At 44.6% G+C, this 14,482-nt stretch overlaps 1 protein-coding gene across 4 annotated transcripts in view; it reads right to left on the reverse strand.

Moving 5' to 3' along the window:
• The window catches only part of KCTD3 (potassium channel tetramerization domain containing 3), a 35,099-nt gene that overhangs the window by 10,811 nt on the left and 9,806 nt on the right, over window positions 1-14,482 (reverse strand). For all 4 annotated transcript variants that reach the window (XR_004975020.1, XM_036354771.1, XM_036354770.1 and 1 more), the window contains 3 exons: window positions 13,991-14,081; window positions 6,926-7,116; window positions 1,244-1,359 (listed from right to left, as the gene is read on the reverse strand). Coding sequence is in view for 3 of the 4 variants with exons in the window: in XM_036354771.1 (XP_036210664.1) it covers window positions 1,244-1,359; window positions 6,926-7,116; window positions 13,991-14,081 (398 nt within the window). In the remaining variant the exon portion in view is untranslated. The remainder of the gene's footprint in view (window positions 1-1,243; window positions 1,360-6,925; window positions 7,117-13,990; window positions 14,082-14,482) is intronic.

A 14,482-nucleotide genomic window follows, 5' to 3' on the forward strand; every position in this document is an offset into this window, starting at 1 on the left:
AAAAACACACACCAATATTCACTGTAGGTGGGGCTTAGAAATGGGCGTTTTGTACGTACACACATGCACGCGCACATGCACAGCAAATGGTGAAGGACCACGTATGTGATTCCATTTACAGCTTTTAAAAATGTGAATTTCCACAGGGGCACGTTCCTATCCGAATTTAGGAGGATTCTCTCTTTCTGCACATGGTTCTGAGACCGCAGCACTCTGAGGACCGGAGGGCCAGGTCTGAGCAGGGCACACAGCGATCAGGCCTGCTCAGTCACCTAGCGAGGGCAGACTGAGACCAGGGCACAGATCAAGCGACTTCCGCAGAGTACGTCTTCCCTCGGTAACCTTCCTTTCTGTGAAAAGACAGCTCCCCTACTTTCACTCTGCCCGCTGCAGGCTTCACCTGTTCCCTAGGAAACGGCATTAAGGCAGATACGCTTCATGTTTTGTTTTTTCAAGCACCAGAATAAAAATTCAGTTTCCAAGCAGATCAACATAGTTGCAAATTAATAGCTGCTTATATTTGTGCTAAAAGAAAAGCAAGGGGCATGATTTTTACTACAAAACCAAACCGAAAGTACGGTTTGCTAGAGCAGAGCAGTGACAATGAGGAAGACCCATGCTCTCCCCTGGCACAGCTAGGAGGTGCGCGTGCAGCCCCACAGGTGCCGCTCAGTGCGATGCGCTCCGCGTACCAGGCACTCCAGCTCGGGAAGAGGGATGAGAGGCTTGTGCATTGTGGGCAACAAGAAAAACACCGACAATGCAGTGCGATCGGTTGGAAATCAGGGTGCAGCACGATCAGAGGGGGGAGGGGGGTCATCGCGGCCCAGCGCGGGGGGAGGGCAAAGGCCACGGAAACATGCAGAAAAGTGAAGCTCGGGAACTGGACAGTCACCGAGGAAGAGGAGGGGAAGGACGTGCTGACAGAGCAGCAAGTGTGAAAGCACAGAGCCAGGTCCGTTCCTGTGGAAAGGAAAGCGCAAAAGGAGCTAAAAGGTTCAACTCAAACCACGTCTAGGATTTAAGAAATGGCAAATCACAGTTTAAACGCTTTTTGCAGAATGACTTCAAATTCTTAAAAACAGTCAAATTTTATCCAGAAGCAAATTTGCCACTAAATTTATTCACTTATTCTGTAAAATCCAACGGAAACAAAATGGACTCCACAACAAGCAAACAGGTGCACAGTCAGCAGGAGTTTCAGACGCTCTCAGGGCTGCCACCTGCTCCAGGTAGAACTCACCTGCCAGTGCTGAGTGACGGCGTTCCACACGCCCACCTTCCCGGTGTGGCTCGTGGCCACCAACTGGTTACCGATGAAGAAGAGAGCGTCTACGGGGACGCCGAGGCTGAACACTCCTAAACGGTAATGAGAAATAACGAGGCTGATCAGTCATCAATCAAACCCAAACCTTAAAAACATCTTAAAGGCGACTGCTTTTAACCGAGGCTCATGTCTACAAATTAGGTGCTAAACACTTTGGGGACCAGAAAGAAGCAACTCTTCAACAGCTTACACCTAAGCAGACAGACGCCTGCCCCAAGTCCTCGCACACCGATAGGACGGCCTGTCATCCGAAGCCATGGTTCCCGCACCTGTTGATCATTCTGATTTGCCAGGTAGATTTAAAAAGAACAAAATAAAGTAACGGGCCCCAGGAGCTATGCCAGGCCCCTCAATCAGAAAGCCACTGCGCTGCTAGAAAGTACATGGAGATTTAGCTGCAGCTCATGGACCAGGTGTCTGGGAACCACTGGTCTGAGGAATACAGACTTGGGACCCTCAATGATCTAGAACCTGGAAATAAAAAAAAAGGGGGGTGTGGGGGTGGGGGGACAAACAAAGGAGTCATTCAACACTCAGACACCCAGGCCTTCACTCTGCTTGTCTAAACCCCTCATTTCCCAGCAAGTAGATGTCAGGGTAATTTATACACAAGGCACTATGTTAGGCCATGGATTGACAACACAAGCCAGGAGCTTATGGTATAAATAGAGGAAAAAATGCCAACAGCCAATTAGAGCCTAAGGTAACAGTAACAGAAGATACACAGGTATAAACTACCCACAGAGGGCCAAGGGGTAGGAAGGGTTTGAGGAGATTTCTTAGGAAAGAAGTCGTGTGAGTGGGTTTTTAAAAAGGTGAACAGGAGTTCATCAACTGGGGGACTGGGCATGGGAAGCCCAGGGAACCTGAGGAAAGGGGGAGGGGGAGTAGTGAGGGAGGTTGGAAGGACCAACATTCCACATTGAGAGCAGGAGCATGACGTCTGACGCAGGGAAGCCTGAGCTGCCCTGGGCGCGGACAGCTGGCGAGGGGGCCCTGGCTCTCGGGAGGCTGCCCACCGCCTTCCTGGTTCTTGCTCTCTCGTCTCTAAAGCAGCTGCAGTGGAAGGTCTCGGTGTCTAGTTCACCTTCAAAATGTCACAGTCCAATTTTGACACAAATAGTATCACCTTAATTATTTGAAAAACACTTTATGAAAATGTCTTTTTATCCAAAAATAATGGGAAAATACCTCACCTATTTAATGTGGTTTTTAAGCTGTGTCAGGTATCAGTTTTTTACTTTTTAAAAAAGTACCTATTATGTGACTACATGAACAATTTTCTCAGCATCTAGCTTAGGAAAACCAAGGCATTGAAGAAGTCATCGAGAGAAACAACCAATTAAATGCAATGGCAGCATGTATTAAAACCGTAAGCTGGGAGAGAGAACTGATTTCTTTTGAACTGTACACCTGTAGTGGGTATTCCTCGTTCTGTGCAAAACTGCACTGCACACAAGACCAGCAGCAATCAATAACACCGTGAAAAGTCTTAACCGATCCTAAAGCCAGACATCTCTCAGGAATAAAAATAACCGACACTGGATGAAAAGAAAGAAAAAAACACTGCTATTGATAGAAATGTCTCATATGTATATTTTTGTATGTGTAAATACATATTTATGTACCTGAATATACTATTTTAGTCCAACCAAGAAAAAAAAAACACCAAAAAAACCAGCAAAATAAAATTAACACACAAAAAAGCTCAGCCCTTTGGCCAGACCTGGCTGAGAAGGAAACTTGCCTCTTCAAGCAGAAATCATCATTTCACGTGCAATTTCAAGAATTCTTACGGAACAGGACTTTCACTTTGATGTCGAACAATTGTTCGGAGCATGCGAAACATGCGAAACTACCTGCAGTACCACGGGCTCGGCTAAAGGTAGAAACAAAACCAGGAAAACCAAACTACATGGATTACTCTAGAACAGCGGTTCTCAACCTTCTGGCCCTTTAAATACAGTTCCTCACGCTGTGACCCAACCATAACATTATTGTCGTTGCTACTTCATCACTGTCATGTTGCTACTGTGATGAATCGTCATGTACCTATCTGATATGCAGGATGGTCTTAGGCGACCTCTGTGAAAGGGTGGTTCGACCGCCAATGGGGTCGCGACCCACAGGTTGAGAACCGCTGCTCTAGAGAGAGACGAGGGCCTGGGAAATCGAGGAGGACGTTCTGAATGACCAAGACATTTACAGTGTCACTGCTGCTTAGGCCCCGCAGCCTGACCGCCCTCGGCAGGGGGGGCAAGACCAGCAATGACAAGGCCTGTCCTGCAGGGCCCGCTGGGCGACACAGTGCCTGCAGCCCCGCCAGCAGCACCGCCCTGCTCCCTGCAGTCACAGGGAAGGGAGGGCAGCCCGTCGCAGACACACCAGCCTGACCACCGCCCGGATGCTGCCGTCAGGCCCGGAGAACGTGGGATAACGAACCGTCTCGTACGGAGTGTGAACAATTACTATGTGGGCCTCACAGCACAGCTCCTCCCCCAGGAGCCGGTGCAAGCACAGCCCGGCCAGCAAGCCCCTTCGCTGACTGGTACACCACAGGGGCAGTTTGAGAAAGAAAACACCCCACACCCGACTCCCCTTCTGGGTCATTATTCCCTTTTTTACTCATTATCTTAGGAGAGTACGGGGTCCTGGCTACGTGACGTGTGGTAAGGTCTTACGTTTGCTAGAATCTCTGGTGGTAGGGTTGGGGGTAACCAACTCTAAGTTGCCCAAGATTCACTCAGTTTATTTTAACCATTTCCACTACCCTCTACTAGCAGCTTCAGTTCTGTCTCACAATCGCTGTAGCCTCAGCACTGTCCACTACATTATCGTGTGGAAATCCAGGTTTCCCTCCCGCCTCCAGAGAAACACACAAAACAACGATACGTTCGTTGCTGTGTTTTGCATATTCCTTTTAAACATGTTCTGAAGACCTTTCAAAATTATTAAGTTTACTTAAAACTGTCCATAATCTAAAATAAAATGTTAAGGTGTGTTTTCCTTCTATTTAGAGCTGGATCCCTGGCTTCAAAATGGGCCACCAGCCGCTCCTCCGCCTGCACCTGCACCGTCTAAGCTAGAAGATGCCCACGAACACGGCCCGTCCGTTCTGACCCGCGGAAGGGGGGGACTTTAAAGGAACTGGGCAAACTGTGGGAAAAGCTTAAAAATAAAAATGACCTTTCCTTCAACTTTATAGATGTTAGTAGCTTGCCTTATTGTCTCTTATGCAATGTCTGGGTCCATTGAGAACAAATGTTCAGAGTTTAAAGTAAAAGAAATATATTTTTAAAAAGACCCCGAATAGTTCTAGTGATCCTGAGAAAGAATAAAGTAGGTGGGATCTCAATACCAGATATCAAGATGTATTACAAAGCCACTGTTCTCAAAACAGCCTGGTACTGGCACAAGAACAGACATATACATCAATGGAATAGAATAGAGAGCCCAGAAATCGGCCCGAACCAATATGCTCAATTAATATTCGACAAAAGAGGCAAGAACATACAATGGAGTCAAGACAGTCTCTTCAATAAATGGTGTTGGGAAAATTGGACAGATACATGCAAAAAGATGAAACTAGACCACCAACTTACACCATACACACAAATAAACTCAAAATGGATAAAGGACTTAAAAACACAAAAATACTAGAGGAATCCACAGGCAGCAAAATCTCAGACATATGCCGAAGCAATTTCTTCACTGATACAGCTCCTAGGGCAATGGAAACTAAAGAGAAAATGAACAAATGGGACTACATCAAAATAAAAAGCTTCTGCACAGCAAAGGAAACCATCAACAAAACAAGAAAGCCCACTGCATGGAAGAACGTATTTGCCAATGTTATCACCGATAAGGGTTTAATCTCCAACATTTACAGGGAACTCATACAACTTAACAAAAGGAAGATAAACAATCCAATCAAAAAATGGGCAACGGACCTAAATAGATACTTTTCGAAAGAGGACAGAAGGAAGGCCAAGAGACACACGAAAACATGCTCAAAGTCACCAATCACCTGAGAGATGCAAAACAAAAGGACAATGAGGTACCATCTCACACCTGTCAGAATGGCTATCATCAACAAATCAAACGACAAGTGCTGGAGAGGATGCGGAGAAAAAGGAACCCTCGTGCACTGCTGGTGGGATGCAGACTGGTGCAGCCACTGTGGAGAACAGTATGGAGTTTCCTCAAAAAACTAAAAATGGAACTTCCATTTGACCCTGTGATCCCACTTCTAGGAATATATCCCAAGAAACTAGAAACACCAATCAGAAGGATATATGCACCCCCTATGTTCATAGTGGCACAATTCACCATAGCTAAGATTTGGAAACAGCCTAAGTGCCCATCAGCAGATGAATGGATTAGAAAACTGTGGTACATCTACACGATGGAATACTATGCTGCTGTAAAAAGGAAGGAACTCTTACCATTTGCAACAGCATGGATGGACCTAGAGAGCAGTATGCTAAGCGAAATAAGCCAGTCATAGAAAGATAAATATGACATGATCTCACTCACTTATGGAATATAATGAACAACATAAACTGATGAACAAAACCAGATCCAGAGACAGAGAAGCATCGATCAGATGCTCAAACCTCAGAGGGAAGGTAGGGGAGGGTGGGGGTTGGGGGAGAGATCAACCAAAGACCTTATATGCATGCCTAAAGGACACAGACAACAGGGGGGTGAGGGCATGAGTGGGGGGGGTGGGGGGCAATGGGGGGATAAGGACACATGTAATACCTTAATCAATAAGGAAATTAAAAATATATATATTAAATATTTTAATTAAATATTATATTAAATATTATATATATATGTATATGTGTGTGTGTATATATATATATATATATATATATATATATATATATTTTTTTTTTTTTTTTAAATAAAAGGGAAAAACTCTTTAAAAGCCAGAAATGTCTGCGGGACTTTTATCCTGGAAGTGAAACAGGCAGGAAGCATCTCGCAGGTCATGTGATGGCATCTACTGGCTACAGAATGCCCACACCTACTGGGAAAGGAACAACTGGACAGGCGGCTCAGCGGACGAAGAGGCCACCAGGAGCCCAGCACGGCCACAGAGAGACTCCACGGGGACCACATGGCGTCTGCAGACCCGCACTGCTTTCCTGCGAACAGCTGAGCACAGGGCTGGCGCTGGCCTGGAGCTCTGCTTCTATTCTTCGGTACCAGCACCGACCGGTCAGTGCAGAGCTTTTATGTGAATGTCTGGCCACAAGCTCGTGGTGTGGACATGCTTTGTGCTAGAGCACCAGCTGACATTTGCACGGCGGGTGCAGAGCACGCTGGGTAAACAGCAGGCGCTTGGCACGCGGCAGAGCAGCGGCACTGACTTGTACTGGTCCTTAAATTCTTCTGCGCTAGGTTTCGGGTGCAGTAAAGTGGTGCAAAGACTCTCTTCCTACTAAAACGTCACTTTTCCCCTCCTTAAAGATCCTTTCTCTCCCACTGAGCGGCCCCGTTACCACCAATTAGCTTTGCTATTCACGGGCACCCGCTAAGCGTCAGCATGTCACAGACACAGCAAACGCAGCAGAAACAAAGCTTTCCCACCGACTTCCGTCCCGCTGCCTCCGTCCTGGACGCTCCACAGGATGATGCTGCTCTCCGAGGCCACGGCGACCATTTTGTCCTTGTCCCCATGGGGACCTCCGACCACCTTCGCGTTCAGAGCTACTCGTTCGACTGTCCAGTCCAAGTACGGGCTTGTGAACACCTGCTGCCACCCCGAGGACTCTTTGATTCTGTCAAGTGAGAACGGGCACAGGTGACTCGCGGCAACTCGGCAGACAGCGCAGCGCACGCCCCACAAAGTCTACTGTTCACAGCTCACCCCCTGCCTTTATGTTAAACACAAAACGTTGTTGGTGTTTACCGTCTAAAATCCAGGAAAGTAGTCCTGAAATGTCTTCTTACATACATACAAAATCGAAACCACTTACAAAGAGATTAGAGTTCTATACTTCTGCCAAGAATAATTTAGGAAAGGCCTCAAAAAAAAAAAAAAAAGGAGGGGGCATTAGCAACTTAAGCTAAACCTTCCATTTTTCTCCACAAAAAATTGCTACTATCATTAATTCTGGGTAGGTATGGCTAACAAAAATCGGAATTTTAGGATCATTATTACCCTTTTCAGTTATTATTAGTAACTGCGACCACACACTCTCAATCTATTGCTTCTCGTACCTGAGAGGACAGTCTCCCCAGGCACCTGAGAGAAGGAGCGATGGATATAACATCCCTCCAACACCTCGGCACCAGCAAACGCAGGAAACCCGAGGCTGGGAAACCCTTCTGAGGACTGGACTTGAAAGGTTTCATTCTAAGTGGAAAAGAGGCCTATTAATTCCCCGTACATACAGGCTTCCCAGGATTCAGATGTGTAGTTGACCACATACATTTAATGCCTTCTTTAATATTTAATCTCTGATATCACACCTGTAAATTTTTAATAATTTCCCCCCATCATAAGTCTTTCAGACACGTACTCCGTGTGGTTGTACGGCAAGCCTTCCCACATCTGGGAAGTTGTGCAATCGTGGCAATGGGCGACCTGACTTTAACTACAGAATACCTACCTATCTTCAAAGTTACACTAAATAGATGAAACTAAACTATAAAGCTTCTCTTTGCCTCAGCTAAAAGGATAAACAAAACAAAGAAAAAAATAATGTTCCTTTATGTACAACCTAACACATTCGTCCAAAGGTCAAACTCAGGTACTTAGATATGACAGTCTGAAAGACCCAAATGAAATCACTCCAGTTCCATTTTTGTTTTAAAATGTATGCTAGCCAAGCCAGTGTGGTACAGTGGTTGAGCCAGGACCCACAAACCAAGAGGTCACCTGTTTGATTCCTGGTCAGGACACATGCCCGAGTTGGGGGCTCGATCCCCAGTAGGGGGTGTGCAGGAGGCAGCTGATCAATGATGCACTCTCATCATTGATGTTCTGTCTCTCTACCCCTCTCCCTTCTTCTTCCTAAAATCAATAAAAACTTTTTTTTTAAATGTATGCTAAAATAACACAACTATAACTCAGACAAAAAAAAATGATCCTCCTTATTAATTTCAGGAATTAAGATTGCCTTAATTAACTTCAAAGCAAGAGAGAAATATATCAAATTTTCCCAAGCATTGAATGATCTGTAATTACCCTATTCAGCCACCAGATGGGATTCATGTTTTAAGATAAACAAATGGAAGCAATTATCTAACAAACTCTGAAAACTGACACACATTGAGAAATCAAATGTTGATGTTCTTAGGGACTAACTGTTCAGTGAGGAGAGGCAGAAGTGATGCAACGAGATGAGTGATGGGATGTTGTGATCATTAGGAACAGAAATAATAACACTACAGTGTCCCCCAAAAATGTATACACACTTTGAATACCATTATTAATTCCAATAGGTTAAATCTGAAAAGAAAGAAACATCAATTGAGCTGTCAGCTGTTAAAGTGTGTATACATTTTTGGGGGACACCCTGTATACGCAATCTAGTCTTTGGGGTTCATATCTCCAAGTTCTTTTTTCTCTATAGAAATTTGGGTATTACAAAATAAGGAGAAGGCAAAAAAAAAAAAAAAGAGTAGAAGTATCAAGATAGCGTATTTGAAAACAATTATAACAACCACAGAACTTAATCCAATGTGTAAATTTACTTTAGTTTGTAAGTTAAAAAGTTAAGTACAAAGAAGACATATTTGCTCTATCACTTTCCACAGAGGTAATGCAGAATTTAAAATATAAAATACTACAGAGTGAGTGCTGCTATCCTGGCGCCCGCCTGCCTCCTGCTCCGGTGAGCCGATGAGCCGATACCTGGCAGACAGGATTCTATGCAAGGAGTGTGGCTACCTTCCACGGAAGGTCTCACAGAAACACAGGAGGGAACCAGGCCCACGAGTTTTGGAGCTTATTATAACACACTGACGTACAGTGTATGGGAAGAGGCAACATGTAAGATCATAAGAGTCTAAAATTAGATTGTGTGTGTGTGTGTGTAGCAAAATAAAAGCGTTCATGTTTAAGTGTGAAAGGATGATTTCTGTAACAATCAAAACATAAGTACCTACCCACTGGGAGGAAAATAGGTTCCTAAATCTCACACCACATACAAGAAGTAAATCCCACAAAGACGAAAGCTCGAAAGTGCGATGTGAAGCTCCAAGGTGGCATTAGACAACTCCTCTGCATTAGTGCAAGGAACTGCTCCAAACCCAGCGAGAAAGAAGCAGGAGTGAAGCCTAGCAACGTAGGAAGCCAGCGAGCCAGGGGAGACTACCCAGGGTGCACTGTGTGCTTCCATTTCTTTTAAGGTGTGAATTTATCTATACTAATAAAAGCCTAGGTCAGTGGTCGGCAAACTCATTAGTCAACAGAGCCAAATATAAACAGTACAACGATTGAAATTTCTTTTGAGAGCCAAATTTTTTAAAATTAAACTATATATTGCTGCGATCCTGAGAAAGAACAAAGTAAGTAGGATCTCAATACCAGATATCAAGCTGTATTACAAAGCCACTGTTCTCAAAACAGCTTGGTACTGGCACAAGAACAGACATATAGATCAATGGAATAGAATAGAGAGCCCAGAAATCAGCCCGAATCAATATGCTTAATTAATATTTGACAAAGGAGGCAAGAGCATACAATGGAGTCAAGATAGTCTCTTCAATAAATGGTGTTGGGAAAATTGGACAGATACATGCAAGAAAATGAAACTAGACAACCAACTTACACATTACACAAAAATAAACTCAAAATGGATAAAGGACTTAAATGTACGACGAGAAACCATAGAAATTCTAGAAGAATCCAAAGGCAACAAAATCTCAGACATATGCTGAAGCAATTTCTTCACTGATACAGCTCCTAAGGCACTTGAAACTAAAGAGAAAATGAACAAATGGGACTACATCAAAATATAAAGCTTCTGCACAGCAAAGGAAACCATCAACAAAAGAAGAAAACCCACTGCGTGGGAAAACATATTTGCCAATGTCATATCTGATAAGGATCTAATCTCCAAAATTTATAGGGAACTCATACAACTTAACAAAAGGAAGATAAACAATTCAATCAAAAAATGGGCAAAGGATCTACACCTTTCAAAAGAGGACATTCAGAAAGCCAAAAGACATATGAAAACATGCTCAAAGTCACTAATCATCCGAGAGATGCAAATCAAAACAACAATGAGGTACCATCTCACACCTGTCAGAATGGCTATCATCAACAAATCAACAAATGACAAGTGCTGGAGAGGATGCGGAGAAAAAGGAACACTCATGCACTGCTGGTGGGAATGCAGACTGGTGCAGCCACTATGGAAGACAGTATGGAGTTTTCCTCAAAAAATTAAAAATGGAACTTCCATTTGACCCTGTGATCCCACTTCTAGGAATATATCCCAAGAAACCAGAAACACCAATCAGAAAGGATATATGCACCCATATGTTCATAGCAGCACAGTTCACCATAGCTAAGATCTGGAAACAGCCTAAGTGCCCATCAGTAGATGAATGGATTAGAAAACTGTGGTACATCTACACGATGGAATACTATGCTGCTGTAAAAAAAAAAAAAGAAAAAAAGGAACTCTTACCATTTGCAACGGCATGGATGGAACTGGAGAGCATTATGCTAAGTGAAATAAGCCAGTCAATGAAGGAAAAATACCACATGATCTCACTCATTCATGGATAATAAAGACCATTATAAACTCATGAACAAAAATAGATACAGAGGCAGAGCTGCCTCAAACAGACTGGAGAGCATTATGCTAAGTGAAATAAGCCAGCCAGAGAAAGATAAATACCACATGATCTCACTCATTTGTGGATTATAGAGAACAACATAGACTGATGAAAAGGGACAGATCCAAAGACTGAGAAACAGCGATCAGGCTATCAATCCCCAGAAGGAAAGTAGGGGAGGGTGGGGGTAAGGGGAAGAGCTCAACCGAAGGACTTGTATACACGTATATAAGCCAAACCAATGGACATGGACAACAGGGGGATGGGAGCATGAGTGTATGTGTGTGTGGGGTGGGGGGGTTGGGGATTAATGGGGGGATGAGGACACATTTGTAATACATTAATAAAAAAAAATAGTAAAAATAAATAAATAAATAAAATAAACTATATAGGTAGGTACACTGTTATTAACTTAATTAGGGTACTCCTAAGGCTTAGGAAGAGCCACACTCAAAGGGCCAAAGAGCCGCATGTGGCTCACGAGCCACAGTTTGCCAACCACGGGCCTAGGTGGTCCTCACGCCCTGGCACACAACGTCGCCACAAGATGGCCTCGTGCGGAGGAGACAGGTCCCAGTGGAGGCGGGTTTTGGCATGGGAGGGCAGTTGTGGTGATCGGGCCGGCAGGGGAGCAGTTAGGCGTCAATCAGGCTGGCAGGCAGGCAGAAGCGGTTAAGGGCAATCAGGCTGGCAGGGGAGTGGTTAGGGGGCGATCAGGCTGGCAGGCAGAAGCAGTTAGGGGCAATCAGGCAGGCAGGCTCCCAGATTGGAGAGGATGCAGGCCAGCCTGAGGAACACCTCACCCGTGCACGAATTTTATGTACTGGGCCTCTAGTTGGTATATAAAGCAGTGGAAAAACAACTTGCAGGAAAAATTACCCTCTTAAAATAATTTGAGTTTCTTCTTTTGGAAAACTTATTGCCCCTGTGCTGAGTAAGTTAAGAACTCCATGGGGCTCTCGGTTCTTTCCCTCTGTCACTCTCTGCCTGGGCTCTGACATCACTGACACTCGTGAAGGCACAGAAAGGTTATGGTCAAAATTAAAGAGCAGGAAATGCCGCTGCACCCTCCTCCCACCTGTCACTCAGGGACTGACTGCGCAACAGCACGTGTCCGTCTGGCAGGCAGGCGTCTGTAGCGCTGTTGTGCAATGCAGATGGCACTCGGCACGCCCGCTTCACAGCTCTCCTGGAATCCCTCAACACAGAGACGCACGTGCCACTCCACAAATGAAATGGTCTGCGCACGTCAGATCTGTGTGCCAACACGTTCAAATAACACTCCCCCAAATTCATTTTTTTCTTTTTAATCATTCTTGCTTCCCACGAGAGTCATCCCCAAAGGAAATCATCTACAAAATCACTTCCATATTATTCAATTTCAATGAAAAATATACACAATGCTCTCAAAATGGAGTTTCCACTGAACCTCTATTGCAATGAAATAAAAGGCGGAGGTTACTGATATAAAAGGCTTTTTTTTTTAACCACATATGGCAAACCTATCATAAACTCAGATTTTAAAAAAATACATCAAGGATTCTTTAAAATATATCTGTAATCTGCAGAAGACATTCTAAATATTTTTTAATCTATTGTGGCTATTTCCTCTTAAACATAATAGTGACAAAATACATTTTCTTTGATTTTTCAGCAATTAGATTAAACGGTATCATAGTCTAAGCCAGCGGTTGCCAACCTTTCGGACCTCACAGACCACTGACTGGCGACCGCTGGCCTAAGCTACTATTTTGTACTTTTACTACAAAATGGTTCTACTACTATAGGGGCTGCAGTTTGCCGACCACTGGTTCTACCATTTTGTGCTTCTATACCAGTGGTCGGCAAACTGCAGCCCCTTGAGTGTGACTCTTCCAAAAAATACCACGTGCAGGCGCGCACGTACAGTTTGATGGAAACTTCGTGGCCACACTCAAGGGGCCAAAGAGCCGCACGTGGCTCGGGAGCCGCAGTTTGCCGACCACTGTTCTATACCATTCTCTGTCATCATCATTTCTCATAGCAATTGTGATTTTGAACTAAGAACCCATCCTTTCTCCAATTAAAAATAAAATCCACTGGTCTACATTCTTCCTCACTCCTTTTACTTTCTGAGAAAGAATTAGTAAAAGCCAAACTCCCTCTGGAAAGTCTCACGCACCGCACACATTAAAAGACATCACTTCTGCCCACGACTGCCCTGTGTCACCACCTCACTCCCAAGGCATGTTTGTCATGACCCGTGTGGAGCCTTACCCCTCGCTACTCGAAGCACAAGAGACGGAAACATGCGGACAGAAAAGCACGCGGTTCGGGTCATCATCCCTCGGGTCGGGTCCCACAATAGTTAAGTGGCTCAGAAGCTAGGTATCTAATAAGCAAGGAGTACAGTGGGGCCTTGACTTACGAGTTTAATTCGTTCCGTGACGGAGCTCATAACTCAAATTACTCGTATGACAAATCACTGTGACGTTCGCTGCGCCAACTAGCGGTGGGGTATCTGAAGCTGGCTCGTAATCCGAATTTTTTTGAGCTTGCAACTCAAAGCAAAAAATCGGCCGAGAGATGGCTCGTATCTCAAAAAACACTCGTTAGTTGGGACACTTGTAAGTCAAGGCCCCACTGTAACTTCATACTGTCTGGGAATGATCTAAAACATATAAGGCCACCAGCAGTGCTTACCAACTTAGCTATGAAAATAAAAGCAAACTGAATCTAACAGAGATACAGAAGTGAGAACAGGGAAAATCTGACGGCTGGAAGAAACAGCTCTTCAATCTACGCATATAAAAGCACAATCACTGAAACTACCCCCCAAATTAAAAGCAACATCAGCCATGAGGACCTGCACAGTACCTGTAGCAGACAGCGAAGTGGGCGTAGGCAGCCACGATCCAGTTGTGGTGGCCAGCCACGATCAGCACCTTGCGTGGGTCCACAGGAAATCCTGCCAATTTAAAGAAGGAAATATTTTATGTACAGCACAGGCCTCCCCCGCCCCCAGTCCTCTGCCTGTCCTGACAGTTCTGCGGGAGCACAGCCGTGCACACGTGTTTACGCACCGTCTGTGGCTGCTCCACGCCACCACAGCAGAGCTGCGGCTCCCACAGAGCCCGGTAGCCCACGAAGCCCGAGATATTTACTATCTGGCCCTTCACATAGAAGTCTGCCAACCTCTGCACTTCAGACTTACAGCAAACAGGACTTACATACTTTTTATACAAAAATTACATGCTAAATTACAGTTTAAGATGTAAACGATAAATCTGAATTAAAAAGCAAGGTGAGGCAAAAAGTACATCTCTGTAAATCCTCAGTATCAGCTAGAACTGAGCACGTGCATTGTCT

The sequence above is a fragment of the Myotis myotis genome, unplaced genomic scaffold (assembly GCF_014108235.1).
Source record: "Myotis myotis isolate mMyoMyo1 unplaced genomic scaffold, mMyoMyo1.p scaffold_m19_p_21, whole genome shotgun sequence".
In the NCBI taxonomy this organism is placed as follows: Eukaryota; Metazoa; Chordata; class Mammalia; order Chiroptera; family Vespertilionidae; genus Myotis; species Myotis myotis.